Source organism: Meriones unguiculatus, chromosome 10 (genome assembly GCF_030254825.1).
Source record: "Meriones unguiculatus strain TT.TT164.6M chromosome 10, Bangor_MerUng_6.1, whole genome shotgun sequence".
NCBI lineage: Eukaryota > Metazoa > Chordata > Mammalia > Rodentia > Muridae > Meriones > Meriones unguiculatus.
The window spans coordinates 95,840,978-95,861,693 of record NC_083358.1 but is presented as its reverse complement, the minus strand read 5'-3'; the positions used below and the strand labels follow the sequence as shown (position 1 = coordinate 95,861,693).

The window sequence follows — 20,716 nt, the reverse complement described above, 5'->3', positions numbered from 1 at the left end:
GTGCAGATTCCCTTTTTAAACTATGCTTTTACACACACACACACACACACACACATACACCATTTGTGGTGATTGCCAGACAGCAGTACAGTGTGATCAGAATGATGGAGTGAGAGTTACGTGAGATGCAGGACAGATCCTTACATGGATAGTCAGGAAGAGTCTCTAAACCTGAAAAAGAAATCAACTGTGTTGATGGAAGTGTGTATTCCTCCCAGAGCACAGTCTAAGAGGACCTTACCATCATAAGGAAGCTGACAATCTCTAGATATAGTAGGTTAGAAAGTAGAGATGAAGGTGTTGGAAGAGATGAGGCATATGAGTTAAGCATGAAGCAGACTTACTAGAATCTAGTAGGTCATAAGTGATCACAAGTGCCTTAAAAAAGGGTGTCATTGGTACAAAATGCCACTAACTTCTCTTTAGACATGGTACAGGAGTGGCTGTGTCCACCTCTACCAACTTTTGTGAAATGTCTACTGTGTACATTTTAAATAAATAGTGTAGATTAAGGGCATATATTTATACTGTGTTTATGATCATTGTGTGAGTCAGATACTTTTCTGGAATGTAATTCATGAATAGCTTGAAAAAAAAACTGGTCAAATGTAGTTTCCTTTTAATTTCTATTGCTCCAGATTTTTTTATATACCTTGCCGCTATGTGGTATGTGAAGGGTCATGCAGGAATAATTTAATCCAGAGTTTAGGTATTTTACTATGGTGGTTATTGTTTTGATGGAGTTTAGCTGTGCTTAAGGACTATATAGTTTAGGAAAACTTGAACTCCAGTTGTACCTGCTTTTAAAAATGAGTCCTTTATTATTGCTTACTTCTTTAGAAATTTGTCAAAATTATGAACTAAGATAATTGATTTCACATCTAAGTAAAAATTATTTTAAAATAATTTAAATCATATCAGTCATTTTTAGTAGATCCTCAAAAGAGATTTGATAGTATATATAGGAATAGTGAACTCTATGTGTGTGAGTGTGTGTGTGTGTGTGTGTGTGTGTGTGTGTATCTGCCTGTTTGTCTGTCATCCATCTGTGTCTCATAGGGGCATGTCTCCATAACTCTTCTCTCTGTTTGTTCTTAACCACCCCACAACCATCCTAAATATCTTTCTGATCTAGTACCTTCTGATTCTTCTCTTTGTCTTTATTCCTTGTGTTTATTTCATATTTACTGGTGCTCACTGGTTCTTGAGGCACTGTTCATTTTGCTGATGTTAATATTTTACCATATTTGTGTTTAGACACATTAAAGAGATTTTCCAAATTATTATTTAAAGCAGTGTAATTAGCACACACATTAAACCATGACAAGTACTCATATTTAGACTCTGTTTTCAGGTACATTTATCTAATTTTTTTCTGTCTTTCTGTGTTTGTACAGGTATGCTGGCCCAATGGAAAGATTGCAGGCAGAAACGGAGCTTATTAACAGGGTGAATAGTACTTACCTTGTGAGGCACAGGAGCAAAGAGTCTGGAGAATACGCAATCAGCATTAAGTAAGTAAGACAAGTGCTTTTGTAGAAATAGATTCCCTGTGTTCATAATTGTGTACACCATGTGACACACATAACACTGAAGTTGAAAACCAAGGTCCTAATTGCAGGGGAAATAATGCATTTCTCCAGACAGTTCATTAATACTGGAAAATATCTGTGAGGAAAGCAGTAATGGGTGTCATAGGCTGCTAATTGGCATAACAGATTTCTTTCATAACATTATATTTTGTTTACTTGATGTGTGTGTATTTCTAGTAGATTCTAAGAACACAAATCACTAGACTGGTTGTTTTTGTTGTGTGTGTGTTCTCAAGCTGAACTTACTAAGGATATTGAGCATGATGATTAGTCAGATCCAAATCTTCCCTCACTTCAAACATTGGTTGTATCTTCCACCCATCTAATAAATACATTTTGTTAATTAGCTGTCACCATTGTATTGACATAAGTATATATTTTTGTCTTCGGAATTAATTCCTGTAGTGTTATTGGGGCATGCCCCCTGGTAATTATTGATTTCTACTGATTAAAAACACATTTATATTCATAAGTTATTCATTGCCCACAGGTACAATAATGAAGCAAAACACATCAAGATTTTAACAAGAGATGGCTTTTTTCACATTGCTGAAAATAGAAAATTTAAAAGCTTAATGGTGAGCATTGATTATTTCTTTTCAATCTCTAATTCCCATTTTCTGCTGTTAAGTTAGTTTAACTCTATAGTTTCTTAGCAATGTTACCCATTGAAAATTATTTAAAGAGCATTATAGTGTAGGCTTTTGTAAAATCCTCACTTTCTAGGTTGAAAATTTTAAGTGAAGTTTTACATTGCCCAGATGGTATTGCTCATTGTAAATGAGGCGTCTAGGTTTTATATAATATTTTAGAATCTGCACCACTCATGAATCTCAGAACAACAGCCAACTCAAGTATAACTTTCAGTTGTTCGAGTGGGTGTTTGAGTATGGGTGTTGTCTCAGTGGTAAATGACAAATCTTTACTATGTCCTTCCTCTTTTTACATCCTCTGTCTCCCCACTCAGCTACTTTGTGTCATTATAAATTATGAGTCAGAAAAGTTTTAACTAATAAAATACCTCTTACATTTACATGGATTTCATACAAATTATAATATAAAGTCAATTTGAAATTTTATTTATATTTTATGCTATGACAAATTGTCTGTATAATGATGGTTCTCATTCATTACATTAGATAATTAGGCATCAGTAATTTTATATTTTTGCCACACACAACAGTTGATATCACATAGAAATTTTATATTGAAATGAGAAGCATATCTTGTGGTTCAAGTGTAGTCATTAATTCTGATAATTTATAAGTATCTCAATAATTTTATTAGTAGGCATATTAAACATATGTCATACAGACAATACATACATATCATTATACATACATTGTTAACAGTAAAGAAATCTCATCTTCTTAGGTGTGGCTTCAGATTTACTTTTTTCACTTAGGTAGTTTCTTGAACTAAGGAAGGATACATTTGTAGCTGCTAGGAACTTGGATTAGCTTTGAGAGAGGCACCTCACTGATGCAACTATGAATCAAATGATACATACTATACCTTCCTGTCATATAACAGAAACCACTTAGGAATACAAATGAGTTAAAAATTGAGCATAAGAAGACTTACAAACCCAGCCAGCTTGATTGCCTAAAAACCATTTTAAGATAGGGATGAGTGTTTTAAAGGAGTAAAAACATCTTGAGCTGAGAGAAGAGGAAATAGGAGGAAATCTGTAGACATGAATGACATATTTGGAATAAAAAGCAAAGGTCTGGCAGTGTGGCCAGTTCTTGGAAAATGGAATCTCTTGTCAAAATTGGTGACCAAGATCCAGGCATTCTCCCTGCTGGAAGTAACTTACATTTTGTTACACCTTAGCCTGTGCGAGAAAAAAGAGAGAGAGCTTGACCAGAAGAGGTTCTTCATATAATAAAAACCTGGGAAGGATGTGACAAGTAGGTACACAGATAATGAGTGACAGGCAGAGCTCCAACATGATGAAAGCATGCATGGGGCATTCCACATCTCTGCAAGACATGGCAGCTGGAGTTTTCAGCTAACAAACTTTCTTGGACGGTAATGAGGGTTCTTCACAGTGTTATAGTTGACGTGACCCTTAAAAAAATGCTGCAGGGCCAAAGATGACTACTCGCCCTCCTGACATTGAAAGTAGTGAAAGAAACTCCCATCAGAGAAGGCAAACAAGAAGGATGAAAGAAATGGCCACTGGAAGGGGCCAATCAATTCAACCTCCTATCACCTTGATTCAGCCCAGGGAAATCCTGTAGCAGGGAAGGTTAGGGATGCAAAAGGCCAGTGGCACTGTCATGAGCTATAGTTCTTGTAAGGCCATGGTTATACTAAAGCCACCAAGCACTCCAATTTAAATAATTTGTAGCAAGAAGACCACTACAGTTTATCCATTGGTCTCCTCAAAAAAGAGGTAAAGGTACAGGTCGGGAGTTCAAGTAAGTGACACAAATCTGTGTCTCACATACACATGCCTGGGTTAATTTCTTCTTTCATTTTTTTTTTCCTTCCACACCTGGAGATCTTTTATAGGGAAGTCCAGATTATATGCAGGTGATTAAGAATTATGAGCAGAGCTGCATAAATGAAAAAGAAAAGAAAGCAGCTTAAGGATATTTGTGTAAAGAAAGAATGAACACAAAGAACAGAAAACCTTAAGTCAGAAACAAAGGCCTTTTTCCAGGGTTAGTAAATAAATAGCTTTTAGTTGCTGAAGAAGCTGCTGAGCTAGTTAGAGTTAGCCCTGCTTTCTGTTCATGTGTTAAATACATTTATTGCAAATCTTTATTTTTAATTTTTGAAGATATTTATTCAGTAAATTCAATAAACAGAGAAGTAGTGATATACCAAATGTATGCATCATTCATATTTTTTTTAAATTAAATGCTTAATTGAAATAAAAATCTATTACTCTTCCAAAAGAGAGACTTGTAATCTAATAAAACAGTTTAATAGAATTAAGAACAATGTTTAAGGTAAAATTCACAAAGAAGGATATGTACCCTTCTTTTGAAAGACCTCAGTCAGTGTTAAGGTGCTTCAAAATAAATGACTCAATTGATCCAAAAGTAGTTCACAAGTTAGGAAATACGTGTGCACCAGAGAACTCAAGATAGTGGTGTCCTGCAGACCTAATCTGGGAAAAAATGCCATGTGGATACTTGCCAAGGAGAGGTGATTCGTATTAAGGTAACAGATTCCTTTGGAAGATGAGAAGAGGTTCCAAGATGTAGGAGGTGTCTTAAAAAAATAAGAGTCAGACAACCTCTAGCAGACACATCTTATTCCCACCCTAGTAAGTGCTGGGGTAGAGACTTGAGCCATTTCTTAGGAGTGTTCAGTATCTCAAGATCTGCATTACATTGTGTTCTTCTGCATATGAATCACTGTATACCATGAATAAAATTTTTATCAGGCAGGATACAGAACACAAGCTGACTCTAAAGCTTCTTTTAAATTAGCTGGAGTCACAGAGAAGGCTGTATTTGATGCTTGGGAGCTGAACTTCTTCCCTTGGATTCCAATAGCTTGGTTAATCAAAATCTTTGTTTTTCTCAGTCATTAAGTTCCAATCCTAAATGACTTTCCGATTCCAGATTACAAGGCATTAATTTTGTCCTGGTTTTCATGTATGCCAGACAAGCCATATCCAAATGCTGTTTGTAAGCTATCTCCATTGCCTGTTTCCTTGGTAATTGGAATGACTGGCCCATACTCATTATTTCTCAGGGTTGGATTGTTGACACCACTGTGTCAGCTGAGATAAGGGAAGCTTAGAGATTTCTTTTGTTTAGAGTCATCTTATTTGCGTGTTGTACCTGAAAGTCAATGACTGCTAAAGCAGGGGTGGATTAGACTAAAATACAGAGAGCATAAAGCCATGAATTGGAAAAGATCCACAGTGGTGCTCCTTAATTCTACTCAGGAGCATGTTAGGAAGATTTACCTGCCTAAGACTGAAAAATGTAACTAAAATACTTCCATGCTTAGCCAGGTATTAAAGACCATCTGCAGTTTACTAAATTGCCTGATCCTGGTTCTTAAAAGTGTGGGTTTTTTTTTCTCTTCTGTAAAAATACTAAATGACCAACAAAACCTTTTTTTCCTGTTCAATAATTCAATAGTTTATAGCCAACTTCACATTAATCTTAATAATAATGATTTATAACAAAATTTATAAAATTCATATTCTCTCTCATGAAGTTAAATTGAAGTTCAAAGCTATTGAACTACACAATTTGTTTCAGATTTATATTTATATTGTCAAAGAAAATAGCGCATCTTAATTAAAGTGTCAAGACTAAAAGAACAGCTCCTTGGTATCATTGAAGCCATATACAAACAGCTTTCCTTAAACTTTTTATTATATCATCAAAAAGAAAATTATTATATTTATTAAGCACAGTTTAACTTCCAAGCTACTCTTGGCAAACCATATAAAAAATAGGTATATTACAAATGCCATATTCTAACATAGGTAGCCAACTCCAAGACACAATGTTCTACTTAGTGTTTCTTTCTTTCTTTTCTTTGTATATATGTATATATTTTTTGTTTCATGTTCACTGGTATTTTACTTGCACATGTGTTTGTGTGATGATGTCAGATCTTGGAGTTACAGACAGATGTGAACTGCCATGTGCATACTGGGAATTGAACCCAGGTCCTCAGGAACAACAGTCAGTGCTCTTAATCGCTGAGTCATCTCTCCAGCCCTTGGTGTTTTGTTTCTTTTGCCCCTTGTTTTTGTCAAGATTCCAAATATCATTCTTTCATCAAGCACTCACATTCTCTGGGCTCAAGGAAGAAACACACACACACACACACACACACACACACACACACACACACACTTTTAAATTATAGAATTAACCTTTGCTAAGACTGTAGCATCTTAAGTTTAAGAAAACAGAGTTCTTGGTATGTCACGGAAAGTGACTTTTGTCTGCCTCCCTTTTCTGTACTTACCTTTGCCAAGCGCTCTTTTTTTAATAACTTGATGCAGCTAAAAGGACTCACTCTGGGTAGTAATACGGACTGCATACAACTTGGTTAACTTTACCAAGTTCCACGCACCCGTGGGTTGAGCAACAGCTCATGAGGCTCTTAGGTTAAGATGTGAGAAGCCACGTAAGGGCTTGCTGCAGAGAATAGTGCTAGCTGTCCTGATTTTTACCATGTACCGAGCCTGACCTGTGACCTGTGTGAAATGTTTTATGGCCCACCTTTTCCGAATGTGGGAATTGAAGAAAAAAATCTTCATGTGCTTTCTCCAGTGATTTAGATAAATCAGGCTGCTTCAGTTTATTAATATGACAGGTTGTGTGTGTGTGTGTGTGTGTGTGTGTGTGTGTGTGTGTGTATTAAATTGTCCGTGCTCTATGCACAGGTGCAAATATGTAGAGTCCACAGCAAGATACAGATTATATGTTCTGCCTCTCTAGCCACCCTATTCACAAATAGACCCTGGCGCTAGGCTGGCAGCCAGCACCTCCCAGCATTCCCTCTGTCTCCACCACCCCAGGCATGCCGCATGTGTGGCAATAGCCTGATTTCTACATGGATGGCTGCAATTTCAGCTCAGCTTTTCACTCTCATGCTTCTATAACAAATGCCCCTATCTGCTGAGCAATCTCCCTAGTCCAGGGTGGGGATTTTCACTTTGTCACCTTTGTCTCTGTTCTCAGCCCTAGATACCCACCTGAAACAATCCCTTCCCCGTTGCTACCAATTGAGGGTTGTTTTTTTTTTGTTGTTGTTTTTTAATCTGGTCTTTGACCTAAGCAGAGCCACCTCCATCTTGAAGTCTCCCTTTGTTTCCCATTTGAACACGGTAAAGAGAGTTCTTTGTGCCCTTGAAGTCGTATAGCCCTTCACTTTCCTATCTGGGATAAGAACTCCTGGAGAGTAGGAACCTTGTCTTCAGCATTTTTCTGACCCCTGGCACCCCCAACACAATGCAGTACACTGCACTTCGGAGCTAGACAGAAAAGGATAAATCATTGATGATCCTTTTCTTCATGTTGTGTTGGGTTCTGGCCTGATTGATTTCTTGTAGAAAATTTTAACCTCACCACCAAGGAGATGTATCGGATCAATTGACAATGTTATCTTTTTTTTTTTTTTTAAGAAATGAGTTGCTCTTCCATCCTTTTTAAACGGTGCTGCAGCAGAAGCATCGACTGCTTTGTTTAAATTAATTTGCTTTTATTTTCATTTCAACTATTTATTAGAGACTTTATATCTGCCACGTTCAGCCACTGATAACACTTTCATGATGAAGAACTCCACTTCAGTTCATAGTAGAGGAATTCAGATTTGTGTAGAATCTGAAGCCGTGATACGCAGAAAAATATTTTCCTGGAGATTTAGTTTGAAATATAGTAGAAGCTTATATTAGGCTTCCAGATATTTAAGACAAATTATTTCTAAACAGCGATTAGGAAGAACCACCATGCTGCCTTCTGTAGATACTGGGTGACACTGAAGCTGAGATGTGTTCTAACCCTTCATCAGTGTAAACCAGGCATGATGCTGACCAGTGCTCAGACTTTAACAGCTCGTGTGTGTGTGTGTGTGTGTGTGTGTGTGTGTGTATAAAAGTACATTTAGTATTAAGTTTGTTTTTCTGACAAGTTGAAAGAAAATGGGGGGAAGTAGAAATTGTTACAGAGTCAAGCAAACAGCTGTTCCTTTCATTTTTCCTCTGAAAGACACGTCTCTCACTAACAACAGCAATAATTACTACTCTGAGATAGAGGTTTAGCATGGCTTCTTTTCAGGACCGCATCTGAAGACAGACAGGATGCTTTGCATGCCTGAAGAACAGTAGAGAGCAACCAACATGGATAAATGTCTCCAGTAAACAGGACAGTGTCTGGGGCTGGGGTGGGAATCAGGCCCATCCAGACAGCAGGCATAGCTCTTTCCCATACTTTTGTATATGTGGAAATGTCAGACTCAGAATGGTCATCATTGTGTCATGTATAATTATGTATTAAGGAGTTTATTTGAGAACAAAAGTAACAAAACTTCTGTTTGATGCACTCTCTTAAAGGAGCTTGTGGAGTACTACAAGCACCACTCTCTTAAAGAAGGGTTCAGGACCTTAGATACGACGCTACAGTTTCCATACAAGGAGCCAGAACATGCCGCCGGACAGAGGCCTAATAGATCAGGCAACAGCTGTGAGTACTGTAATTGAGAGAACATATTTCTTAAATAATTTTTTAATTTATATTTTTATATTAAGGGGTTGAAGCAAAATAACATTCAATATCTTCATTCTGAACTTTGAAATATAGCCAATTCATATGCTAATGCATCGAACAGACACTTTTTCTAAGCTAAGCAGAGTCAGAAGGACAAAGGGGTCCATGAGCATCTCTAGTTACAGGTTTCTGTGATAAATTAAAAACATATCTGGGTTAAAACAGCCATCAGAGTGAAAGTGATATGTTAATGTGTGAAGTTTTGTACTTTTCAGTGGATTGTATATCAGCCAACTCTCTTTAATTCATACACATTTGTGTCTGTAATGCTGTTTGAGGAATAGCATCCAAGCGAGCTGTTCCACTGTGTCTAGTTTCCTAACTCTGGTAGTGTTCCTATTACAAACCAGCATTTTGAAAAGATTAACCTACTTTGTTAGTATTTTTTAAACTACACATCGCCCACTTTCTTGAAGAATGTGTATTGAACTGTAAATAATCACAAAGGACAACTACAAACGAACACACAGACAAAAAAAAAAAAGTGCATCCCAGATTCAGTGAATCCAAGTCATAAACTCTGCCATACAGCATTTCAGGTTGTGTAAAGTTCCTGTACATAGAGCCAGCCTACAACGAGAACATTGTAATAAAAAAATGTAAGGCAAATGCAGTTTTATTCCTTTTGTTAAGAAATCTATTTAAAAAAAAAAACTACTCTGAGGGAAGAAATGACTTTTTATTTATTTATCTATCTATCTATCTATCTATCTATCTATCTATCTATCTATCTATTTATTTATTTATTTTTACCGCTGTCAGAATCCTGAGTTAAACACAACTGGAAGATCAAGAGGTAATTCCAAAAGGGGCTTACACCAGTCGAATGTAACTTGAATTTTTTTTTTTCTTCCCTTAAAGCTTACACTAAAGGGAGACAGGTGATGCACAGGTTTTCAACATTAGTACAGTTCTGTGAACTTCAGAACAATATGGAAGCCATTTGACACATTAGCTGAGAGTTGCTTTTTGTTAATCTTTTTGTGAAGTGTTATGGTTGTCTCAGTGATCATTGACATATGTCCAGACCCTTGCAGTGAGAGGAGCAGGAACATACTTTGTCTTAAATACTTACATACCTTTACAATTTCATCTGTTTTATCAATTTTATCTATTTTTTTTTTTTTTGCTCCAGATTTTCCAATGATCTTAGATTCTCATTCGGGTCATGCTTTTTAATCGTTCAAAATGGATGTTTATCTTTAAAAAAGTAGTTTTCCTAAAAATTTGTTAAAAACCCTATTCAAATTGTGACTTCTGAGCTCTTGTTACATGACACCTCCTTTCAGATAAACGTTAAGTTTAAACCTTTTTCTTGTTCTCTGTCTTTCGAGTGGGTGAACATAACACAAACTGTAGAAGTGGTCATCTGTGTGTAGAGTCATTTTTGAATAGTTTACTTGGTTCTCCAGAGCCTTAGGGAGGATTGGGGAACAGAGGAGACGCATCCAGAATTTGGTAGGCCATGATCACACTGTATCCATAACTTTCTTTGATTCTATGACTAAATTATATGGCAAGAAGCAACTTAAGAAAGCGAAAGTTAGTTGGCTTACAGTTTAAGGGTATACGGTCCTTCACAGGTTAGGAACGGCAGCAGATGGTCCTGGGAGACTAGGGCAGTTCTGGGACCCTTGCCTACTCTACCTTGACAGGAATCAGGCAGTCAGCATGAAGTGGAGCCAGACTCTAAAAGTGAAAGTCCTCCTCTACTGACCTAACTCCTCCAAAGAGGCTCCCAAACACTGCTGCTAACAACTCTGACACTACACACTAGATGTCAAAGGGTTGAATAAATTAACAGTTGAACTCCACAGGGCAGCCTGATTTATGCTTTGATGGTTTATAAGTTTGTCTCACTAACATTACATTAAGCCTTGATTTAGGGTTAACCCTTAATGAAAACATGACATGTATTTTTTTAAACATCTTGTGGTTCCTAGGAGGCAGGAAGCGAGAGGCTGCACATTCTGTGCACAGTGGCTGGTCGAGGGTACTGTTAGTCTTCAGCTCTGATCTCATGGCTGCTCACTACCTAAACCTAACTTTCACCAAGGTAAAGATTTAGACAGAGATCCCTTGTCTTCATTACTTTCAAGGCAGATGTAGAATGCAGAGCAAGGAATGGGGAGGTTCAGAACCTTCTTGTGTTCTCCAGAGAGCAGAGAAGTGAGGTCCACTGTTGAAACTGGTTGACTAGTAATAGCAGTGGTTATAAGCTGTATAGTCACCCTGGAAAAGAATGACTTAGCTCATTTTTGAAGTACGTAAAATATGATGAGATTATGGCTGAGACAGTGTGTGCAGATGAAAATTAATATGCAGAAAGGTACTGATTGTAATTAAACATGAGTCTGTAGAATCAGGCAGAGAACATTATGCAGGCTATGAAGCCATCTTCTGCGGTCTCTGGACTATCTATCAGGGTGTCAAAATGCTACTGTTTTTGTTGTCTTCTTATTAACTTTAATGTTTCCAAAAGAGGAGAAAAATAGAAAGGGGAGGGAGAGAAGAGAGGAGAGAGAGCTCGGAGAACTGGTTTTCCTCCATAGAAACTGCAGTGGTTTGGTGGAAGAGATTGTATGGCTCTGTATAAAAATCCCATAATTATCGAAAATAGCCCTAAGCAGTCTGCCTTTGGTTCCTTTAGTTGTATCTCTATACCTGTATGTTTGAAAGATACTAAAGTGACTTTTTTTCACTCTACAGTAAACAATAAATGTTTGGTTATTTTCAGGTCTGTTCTGTTCTCTTAGGCAAATTAACCAGTTTGAGCCTCCGCTTTCCCATCCAAGGATTGAGATTGGATATTATATTATGTTCTTTAAGAAATCACATCCTAATTTTATTTCTTTCTATGCATGAGAGGAGGAAGTGTAGTAAAATTCTGTTGGATCATTACAGGAATTAGAAGTGTAGGAATTCCTATTTGTGATCTCAAATCAAACTGTAAACATTTCTCCAATTCACACACACACACATATATATATAATGAATAGATATGTATACAAGTATTTATATACACATATACATATGTACATATATGTATACACACATATATGTACACACATACACACACAAAATTAAGTCGGAACCAGAATAGAGTTGCACTATTTTTAAAAATTAGTGACCACAGTTATATAAGGTGAAGTATCTCTTATGCTAACGTCTCAAATATTAAATAAAATTACCAACATCTTGGTCAAGTGATCAAAGTTAATGTCTACAAAAATGGGATAAGTAGATATCTATTTGGACCACTTTGGTAGTATCCCTGCTCTGCAGCTGCGTAATCTCAGTCTGATCACGAGGACGCATCAGGTAAACAGGAATTGAAAGGCATTAACAAAGAATCAGTCTGGGTTTGAGAAAATGTCAAAGTAATTAGGAGCAAGTCTAATGATGTTTTTCAGATCAAATGCAAATGCAGAGATATGATACTTTCATAGGATGGATAGAGCTCTTACTAGGTAGACAACACACGCATATATAGTAACATACAACATTTTGTTTGTATTTATATATGTATCTTGTATGTATTTATGTTACTATGAAGGACATGAGGAGGTCAATTAGTTAAGTTTGCATCTATTCTGTAGAGTAACTAGCCAGGTTATTTCAACACAACCCTCTGCTTTCGAAAATTATACTTTGGCTAGAACACTGAATGTCTTTGTAGGAAAAACATACTGAAGTATTTGACAGTAAAAATGGATTATTTCTTCAGTGTGTACTCAGGTGGCTCAAAAACAAGCATAGACCGGCAAAGCAAACATTGTGAGACATTAATATTTAGGTACTGTGGATGAAGTATATGAGAATTGTTTTGCTGTTCTCGTGTCTTTCCTAAGTCTGGATTATTTTTAGAGTTAAAAAAATGGTTAATGTGCAGATAACCCTATCTGCTGGCCATGTTCAAAGGAGTCACAGGAAGGTGGTAGCATCCTCTTCTTCATCAGCTCCAGGTGCAGAGGAGCCTGGTCACTAACTTGGGGACACATAGAACACCTGTGCACCAAGTGGTTCACAATAAAAGTCTTGCTGTGGGCTCCTTACATCTGTTTATTCATTCCATCACTCCCATGTGCCAAGCCTGCACTAGATGCTGGAGCTACAGCCGTAAATAGGGAAAGCTGGAAGGCAGGAACACACGACAGACAAATAAGATCATAGAGAATTTGACAAGCCTCCTGCAGCCGAAGAATACAAGCTCACGGTCACAGATGGGTTATTCAGCCTGTCGGTATGGAGCAAGACTTTTTTGAAGAATGTCATTTGAGATAAAGTTAAAGCATGTGTGAGGGTGGCATCATGTGTGGTGGTGTGCTTTAACAACTCCACAGCAAGGTGGCGTTGTGAAGATGTTTAAGTGCAAAACACTGTAAATGACATTACCGCCATTTTTATTTATTAGTCTCAACATTATATATTATTATTGCCTTATTCCTGAAATAACCTGACAATCCACTAGCATTTATTAGTTATAGTACAGTATAGTAAGAGATAACATTCATTTAAACTCAAGTATACACTTGAAATTGTTTAGCTTTCTGCCTTTGCGATTCAACATGACCGAATTCACCCACCCTCATTTTAGGATTGCTTTCTTTTATGCTCAGTCTTTTGTCATCATTTTGTGTTTGATAACTAACTTTATTTTGATAACCTTAATATTAGTTTTAATCTCATATTTGATTTATTTACCATCAGTTTCTCAGGACTGCCATAAAAATTACCACATAGTGACTTAAAAAAACAACAACAGATATTACTAAGGGTTCTAGAGGCCAAGTGTCAAAGTATTGTCTGTGTGTCTTCAGGCTCTAAATAGCTGAGTAATACTTGGCATTCATTGACTTGTAGATGGGCCACGCCATCCTGCTGGATCTGGATCTTCATCTCTCCTTTCTATGTGTCCCCCTCTTTTCATTTAGAAAAGCAGTTACAGTTAGATATAGGGTCCAGCCTAGATGTGGTCTCTACTTCAGATCCATAGCATCTACAAAGACCTCTCATTCTTTAAAGTATTCTGCAGGACTAGACTGGAAATATTTTTATGTAGGCAATGGGTAGACTGTTAGACCCATGCCAATCCTATAGTGTTGATTTTAACTCTTTTCTAAAATTTTTCAGACCAATTTCAATTTTTGTTTGTTCAAGGGATAATAGAGAGACTTTGCATTATTGGTGCTGACAGGACAAATGAAGCAGATGGGCATTCTGGGAGAACCAGGCTGCAAATCAATGAAGTGCTTTCAGCGTGTTACAGTATTGCCAGCATGGAATGCACCCTGCTCTTGAGAGAAAGCACGGTGAAGCAAGGCAGATTTCCAAGCAGCACTAGAGCCGTGTGTCTGAAACACGGCCTTACATACTCTGTACAGAATGTAAGAATCAGAGAATCTTGACTGATACTCAGTAATTTGTCAATTGACAAAACGTGAAATTCACAATTGATTTATACATTGATATCTTTTATATATACATTGATATCTCTAGTGGAATATTCCATAAGCCTTTAGCCCTGAAAAAAAAATCACTGTGAAAGGTTGCCCCTATCAAACAGGTCTCCGCAGAAGGATGCAAGTTTACTACTCCTTTAGAGGATATACCTAGTTTCTGTAGAGTTCTCTAGTTGATCTCACCACACAGTTCTGCATCTTGGTGTTTAATTCTGATGCTGAGCCTTAAAAGACTCAGTAGGTGTGAAGCTTGGAGGACCGTCTGGCACGTGGGCAGTGTTGGGTGCTTTGGCTCCAGCAATCACTACTGCTGTTCCTGACACCACTTCCGTACATCCTATGCTGTTGCCCAGTGTGAAAGTTTTGTGTTAGCTTCATTTGACAAATTTTAAATCATTGGTGAAACCATTCTACTTTCTCTTGGCACTTTGGTCCTACTTCCTGGGCTTTAGTTCACTGTATACACTATTGGACAAGTTAATTGTTAATATCTTCCTGAATTTTTTGTATTTCCCCCTCTCACACACCCGTGATAGCCACAGGCTTTCAGTTCTCAGGCAACTGGTCAACCATGGCTGTGCATCATTGTGACAAAGCCATACTAGGCTCCCCTTTATACCTATACACTTCAAGAGCTTCACTGCCTTCTCTAAGGCATTTTTGTTCTGAGCATGATGGCTCCAAGCATAAATAATTGCTTCCGGGACCCCATAAGAACATGGCTTGCAAACCTAGATTCTGCAAATTTAGATAACCCCATTCAAAGCTGTCTTTTAATATTTCGTGGCTCAAAAAGCATTATTTATGTTCTTACCACTTCTTATCTTAGCAGTTTCCTCTCCTAGAAGTCTTATTTCTCAATTAAAAACTGACCTCAATGCAGTTAATACGTGTAACCATCCCATACTGAATGCATTGCAATCGTGTGTTAGCCCTGATTCAAGGATTTACTTCTCTAGTCATTCTTGCCTGGAGAATGTACACATTTACACATTTATCTGAGTTGAGAAAATTTTCATTTTTCTTTCTAAAAATTCCATCAGGGTTCTAGCTGTGCAAGAAAAGGCTGAGAGCTTTTTTGGCCTGATATATTTCTCTGATATGCTTATGCTATGGATTTCTCAGTTTGCACATGGCAAGCATTAACGCTGCACCTTTCTTCTGTCCTAACAGCATTCAGAACTTGAGTACACCATCAGCCAAGCCATCCTTTTGTTCCCTTTTTCTTTCATTCACTTTTTTTCCCCAAATTTAGCATTTATTTATTTACAGCCAATTCTGTAGTACACACACCTATTGGGGGTTACACTATATAGCCAGCCTAAATGCCTTAACAGTAAGTATGAATGCTGGAGAACTCTTCCAGTATCTAGGCACCTCAAACTTGCCAGCCTCGTCAGCTCTGCGGGGAGCCTTTAAAACAATTATCTTTTATTACATTCTTAGAAGGTGGTTATCAGTCTCTGCTCGAACACTGAGGTCGCTTCATTTCTAACTACCACACAACACATTACCTTGTATTTTGAACAAAACTAAGTCTTTTCCTTACATAGCTGTAACTATGGCTCAGTATAGCTACCATAGCTATTTTTTTTCAACACTCTATGCCAGTACATAATGTACACACACACACACACACACACACTTCATTGTACTATAATAACCTCAGAACATACTATATAGTAATTAATGCATTTACAATAACTATCATAACCTTTTCTTTAAGTATGCAGTTTTCCTCTCCTTACTGTATACCTTTCTCCTCCCTTTTTTAAATACTTATTTTACCCCTTATCACTTGAGTGACTACCAAATATTTAACCATCCTAGCCGCTATTGTGAGAATACACTCCAGTTTGTCAGAACTTTGCACAGTGCGTTTTGATATCACATGACCTCTTTACTCATTTTCCCCAGTGCAAAAGTCATTATTCACTGGAAATGGAGGGGTGTGCTTATAGTCTCAGCACTTTGTAAACCAAGGCTGGAAGACTGCCAGTGCAGTTTGAGGTCAGCTTGGTCTATATTACCAATTTCATGCTAGCTAGGGCTTCATAGTAGGCCTATTTATAAACAAAGAAAACCAAGGGGAAAAAATCAAACAAACAAAAAACATGTCCCAACACCATGTCACTATTTTCTAATTAATTTCCCCTACCCTTTCTCCCCATCTGTTCTTAAAGAGTGCAGTGCTGCAGACTTCAATTAACCCAAGAACTTATTTTGTCTTTTCTTTAGTTACTACATCTTGCCCAGTATCTTCCTCCATAGGTCATTCATCCATCCACTCCTCTTCAAGACTCGGCTGCAGGGCAAACACTATCTAAATTGCTGGGGATATGAGCGGAACAGATGAACATCTGCCCTTGTGCAGTTTATGTGCTAGTAGGAAAGGCAGATAATGGGTTGGAAAATAATTATATGGTCTTAGAAATTGAGAAGCGCTCTAGAAAAATAACATAGCAAGGCAATGGTGCTCAACATGTTAGAGAATGGTTTGGGATTGTAGCTGCGCTTGTTGTATGATGAGTAGAAGTAGGGTCCCCTTAGCTGTGAAGCAGGAAGATAGATTAGCAGTTCTCATTCTACCTGTCAACCAGGCTGACACCAACCATGTGCTCTAAAGTCCTCCTTTCTAAAAAGGCCATTCATATGACCAGAAGAATCTCTTCATAATATGTTCCTATAAATGTCCTCACACACTATCTGTCTGTAGAGCAGGCTGCTATAGTCACAGAGAACATAGATCATTTGTGCTGACCTAAGAGTCATTGAGAACAATGGGAGGTTAGGAGATTATGTTCTCTCTACTTACCTAATTACCTTCATAATTTAATCAGTGTCAGCCAGCTGTTTTTAAATTGTATGTTGTTCCTACAGTAAGCTGTTTTCTTTCTCGTTACATGGGGCCGTGATCTGTGTTCATGGACTTATAGAATGCCAGGGCAGGCGTCACTGTGAAGATCACACTTGTATAAATGCACTCAGGAGGGTAAGAGAGGGAACAGATGGTACACAGGAAGAACATGCTGATGTAAGCAATGTTACCAGGGGCAAGAGGCAGACTATTTGGAAAAAGGTACAAGAAGTAGGTGAGGCCAGACCCTGTGACATCCTTTGGTGCTTCAAGTTTGACCTTTGAAGAAAGTGGGAAGCCTTTGGAAAAACTTAAACAAAAGAGAGAGAGAGACCAGAGACCGACTCTAAGTTTTTACAAGATTGTTCTGGTTTCTGTGATGAGGAAAGACCACAGGAAGAAAGGACTCAGTAAACAAAAGAAGATGAAAACACCAGGAGGTTCATTAGGCCAGCATCGAGGTGAAAGTAGTAGTGACTTGGACCAAACTTTAGCCATTTGTGTGACAGATTTTGAAGATCATCTAGTCAAAAGTGAGTCATTGGGTATGAAATGAATTATTAAGAGTCTTTCAGAGGCCCTCTGTGGTAGGCTCCTGTCCTGTTCCCTATTTTTTCCCTCTTCTGATGGCAGCTGAGAGTAGGTTCCCTAGTAAGGGGAGCAGGGCTGTCTCTGACATGAACTCAGTGGCTAGCTCGTTGATCACCTCCCTCTGAGCGGGAAGCAACCTTATCAGGCCACAGAGGAAGACAATGCAGCCAGTCCTGAAGAGACCTGATAGGCTAGGGTAAGAGAGAAGGGAAGGAAGACCTCCCCTATCAATGGGCTGGGGGAGGGGCATGGAAGGAGAAGAGGAAGGGAGGGTAGGATTGGGAGAGGGCTTACAGCTGAGATACAAAGTAAATAAATTGTAATCAATAAAATAAATAAATAAATTTTAAAAAGAGAAGACTTGAGTGTGACAGGATTTTGAATCTAAATAGCTAGGAGATTGGAGGGTTTTATTTTGTCTTCTGGCATCAGTGAAGCCTGGCATCTGTTATAGATCTCACTCTCTGATGTGGAGTCTTTTCATATCTGTATGAAATTTCCATATGAGTCTGTTTCTTCAATAATTTATAAGCCCCTCTGAAGTCAGTGGTTCCGCATGTTTGATTTTATCTTCTTAAGTATCTTAGTGTAGTCCTTGTACCTTAATTTAATAAATGTCAGCCAGTATATTTTTTTAGAAAACAGATCTAGAATTAAATCCCTATAAACTATGCATTCATAAATAACCTGAATTCCCAAGGTGAACTGTCCTAAGTTTTCGTAATAATAGGAAAGAGCCTTTCTTCTTAATAACTATGCTTTCATGGTGGAGCACTCAGTACCAGGCACCTGTTCAGTTCTTTCAACAACCCTAGACATAACTTTTCTTTGTTGCTTCTTTGAATGTTGTGTCCACAGAGACTTTTTTCACTTATCACATGTCAGCATTCAATTAAATGAAACAAAATGTGAGTTATCCTTTTTTTTTTTTTTTTTTTTTTAGCAATAAGATCTAAAACATGTAACTAACTAAGCAGGAGGTTTTTGGTTTGTTTTCTTGTGGAAAGGTAAAGAAACAGGTTTTTGATTATATGTCATTGTATATTATTGGAAGTCTACAAAACAGTGTTTGTGTTCTAAAATAAAATTAGGGTAAGGATAACAAATTTAAATTAAACATCCATCTAATTCTCAGCATGTTTTCTGCCATCAGGCCATCTGTACACTCTCTTGGCAAAATAAAAAAATATTTAAAAATATTTCCAGTTCATCAAAGCATGTCACTTAAATTCAGGGCTTCAGGAAGCCCTCTTGGCCATTGCTGGTCAGTCAGCACAGATCAGTATTTTGATAAATACACTGGCTTAAAGCTTGCTAAAAATTTTTGTTATGTAAATTAATGTGAATCTATGTTCTGGTTAAAACTAAAAGTGCTAGATCATGTTTCAAGCAACAAGCAATAATTAACAAACACTTATGAAAAGGATCTGTAAAATAGATAATAGATAAATAGGTGTTAGCTTAAAAATTAGTTAAAAATTACCCTTTTGGGTAATTTTTAAAGTATTAATTGTTTTTAGTTTCTAACTTCAATGATTTTATAAATTGAATACAGTTTGGCTGACTCATGAGCAGTCATAGTTTGACCGAGGTAGCCGACAATGCCGTAAAGCAGTTCTTGAAAAAGTTAGGATAAACAAAGTAAAATCTGTAGTCCTAAAGAAGATAAATACCAAAGAGGACCCTAGAGAAGAGGCTGAAACCTCACTCAGAAGGGCAAACAGGATAGACATCAGAAGTAGGAGAAGACAAGGAACAGGAGTAGAACAGGAACCTAACACAGGGAGCCTCTGAAAGACTCTGCCCATCAGGGTATCAAAGGAGCTACTGAGACTCAGAGCCAAACTTTGGCAGAGTGCAGGAAATCTTATGGAAGAAGAGGGAGATAGAAAGACCTGGAGGGGACAGGAACTCCACAAGGAGACCAACAGAGCCAAAAATGCTGGGCCCAGGGGGCTTGCAGAGACCCATACTCAACCAAGGACCATGCATGGAGAGGACCTAGATCCCTTACTCACTTTCCAAGTGGGTTCCCTACTAAGGGGAGCAGGGACTGTCTCTGTTATGAACTCAGTGGCTGGCTCTTTAATCACTTCCCTCTGGGGAGGGGGAAAGGATGCAGCCTTGCCAGGACACAGAGGAAGATGATGCAGCCAGTCCTGATGAAATTTGATAGGCTAGGGTCAGGTTGAAATGGAGGAGGTCATCTTCTATCAGTGGATTAGGGAAGGGACATAGGAGAAGAGGGAGGGAGGGTAAGACTGGGAGGAACAGGAGGGGGCTACAGCTGGGATACAAACTGAATAAATTGTAATAAATAATTAATTAATTTTTTAAAAGTTTAAAAGGTGACTTGATCTCTTAAACTCTTTTCTAGTCCTCTTGTTAATCTGTTCCTGTTTGTATGTTTGTTTTCCTTTAAATTAAAATAGTTCTGTGTTCTGTGCCTTTTTCTTCACAGTCAAGCCTCAGAACTGCAATCATACACTAATCATCCACTAATGATTTACCACTTGGTTATTGTGCTCGGCACAGGTTTTCCATTCCCAATTTATTCAACAGATTTTTTTTTTTTACGAGAGAATGCTAGCAATTCAGTGTTTATTTAACCTGGAACAGTTGATAAGTAGTATTGGTATACACTTCATCTTTTGTAACTGAAAGCATTATGCTACTGAACCATGAATCATTTGTTTGGCTAGCAGTGCGCTCCCTGAATGGTATCCCAGTAAGAGTTAGGTGTCATACATGTGTCCAATAACCTGCCTCAGAGGTCTCACCAATGTGTCCTTCATTCTGATGTGAAGATGAAAGTGGTTTAATAAAGAAAGAGATTATACTTTATCTTAAGCTTGTGCGTAGCAAATGAGCATGTCACTGAAAAGGGACTCCTTGTTGATTTAAAATTGTGTGCATGCGTACTGCTGTGAGTGACAGAGAGACTGCTGTGGAAGC

The 20,716-nt window shown here is 37.8% G+C and overlaps 1 protein-coding gene across 2 annotated transcripts in view; it reads left to right on the top strand.

Moving 5' to 3' along the window:
• Vav3 (vav guanine nucleotide exchange factor 3) overlaps positions 1-20,716 on the top strand; it is a 333,283-nt gene that overhangs the window by 302,344 nt on the left and 10,223 nt on the right. For both annotated transcript variants that reach the window (XM_060392876.1, XM_060392875.1), the window contains exons 23-25: positions 1,398-1,514; positions 2,083-2,170; positions 8,638-8,767. In XM_060392876.1, coding sequence (XP_060248859.1) covers positions 1,398-1,514; positions 2,083-2,170; positions 8,638-8,767 — 335 coding nt within the window. The remainder of the gene's footprint in view (positions 1-1,397; positions 1,515-2,082; positions 2,171-8,637; positions 8,768-20,716) is intronic.